Source organism: Stegastes partitus, unplaced genomic scaffold (assembly GCF_000690725.1).
Source record: "Stegastes partitus isolate 25-593 unplaced genomic scaffold, Stegastes_partitus-1.0.2 Scaffold954, whole genome shotgun sequence".
In the NCBI taxonomy this organism is placed as follows: domain Eukaryota; kingdom Metazoa; phylum Chordata; class Actinopteri; family Pomacentridae; genus Stegastes; species Stegastes partitus.
In genome coordinates this window covers 42,698-44,302 of record NW_007578685.1, presented here as the reverse complement: position 1 = coordinate 44,302, position 1,605 = coordinate 42,698, and the positions used below count along the sequence as shown (strand labels likewise).

The following is a 1,605-nucleotide window of genomic DNA, read 5'->3' as shown; positions in this document are numbered from 1 at the left end:
AGAACGTTGCCTAACTGCTGGGTTGTGTTTCAGGGCGCTGCCGGTGATGTTCGCCGTCACTCTGGATCTGAGGATCTTCGCCAACAACGTGTGAAACTTTTCTACTTTCTTTATTTCTGTTTCTTACGGTGAAAAACAAAAGGATGAACTGAATGCGCAGATGAACAAACACACCTGTGAAGAGGATGTGTTTAGACCTCATCACTGCACTCAAATAGTTTCAATGTGTTTAAAGACGCTGACATGACCAGACCTCCTCCACTTCGCTTTTAAAATGTAAAATATAAATATACAAATTTTTCTCTTCAAATACAGATAAAATTTAAAATTCCTCTTCATCCTAAAATATGTGTGAAAATCTAAGTTTGTTTCCTCAACACTTTCAAAATCAAAACCTGAAACTGTCGAAAGAATGTTGAACAATGGAAACACAAGAGAGCAGACCTTCAGGTGAAAAGAATACAAAACCCTGAAGCTCCAGGCTGCTGAGCGTCCAGTTGAACCAGCAGTAAAGAGGAAGACATCCGTTATTCAAATGTGAAAATACAGGCATCAATCTAAGATTCAATAAATCTGTTTTAAAATGTATGAAATATGGTTTGAATCGTGAATTAGTTTAAATTCTGATTCATAAAAACATGAAACTAACAAAATAATTATAAACATACCTCTGATGAATAAAGTATCACGTTAAACACAAATACATGTGAGAGGAGGATGATGATGGTGGTGGTGATGAAGATGAGGATGATGATGGTGGTGGTGGTGATGAAGATGAGGATGATGATGGTGGTGGTGATGAAGATGAGGATGATGATGGTGGTGGTGGTGATGAAGATGAGGATGATGATGGTGGTGATGATGAAGATGATGATGATGATGGTTGTGGTGGTGGTGGTGATGATGATGAAGATGAGGAGGATGATGATGGTGGTGGTGGTGGTGATGATGAAGATGATGTTGATGATGGTGGTGATGAAGATGAGGATGATAGTGGTGGTGATGATGATGAAGATGATGTTGATGATGGTGGTGATGAAGATGAGGGTGATGATGGTTGTGGTGGTGGTAGTGACGAAGATGAGGAGGATGATGATGGTGGTGGTGGTGATGAAGATGAGGATGATGATGGTTGTGGTGGTGATGAAGATGAGGATGATGATGGTGGTGATGATGAAGATGATGATGATGATGGTTGTGGTGGTGGTGATGATGATGATGAAGATGATGTTGATGATGGTGGTGATGAAGATGAAGATGATGGTGGTGGTGATGATGATGAAGATGAGGAGGATGATGATGGTGGTGGTGGTGATGATGATGATGATGTTGATGATGGTGGTGATGAAGATGAGGATGATGGTGGTGGTGGTGATGATGAAGATGATGTTGATGATGGTGGTGATGAAGATGAGGGTGATGATGGTGGTGGTGATGATGAAGATGATGTTGATGATGGTGATGATGAAGATGAGGATGATGTTGATGATGGTGGTGATGAAGATGAGGATGAAGGCTCTGGGTGTGTTTCAGGCTGAGCAGCAGCTGCAGCAGAAGGCTAAAGGTCAACCAGGAGAGATGCTGGAGAAAGCAGCCGAGCAGCTG

General features: G+C 41.7%; 1 protein-coding gene across 1 annotated transcript in view; it reads left to right on the top strand.

The window, feature by feature from the left end:
* The window catches only part of pcid2 (PCI domain containing 2), a 10,595-nt gene that overhangs the window by 3,221 nt on the left and 5,769 nt on the right, over positions 1 to 1,605 (top strand). Inside the window, 2 exon segments of the mRNA XM_008294322.1 lie at positions 34 to 88; positions 1,534 to 1,598. Of these exon segments, the coding sequence (XP_008292544.1) occupies positions 34 to 88; positions 1,534 to 1,598 (120 nt within the window).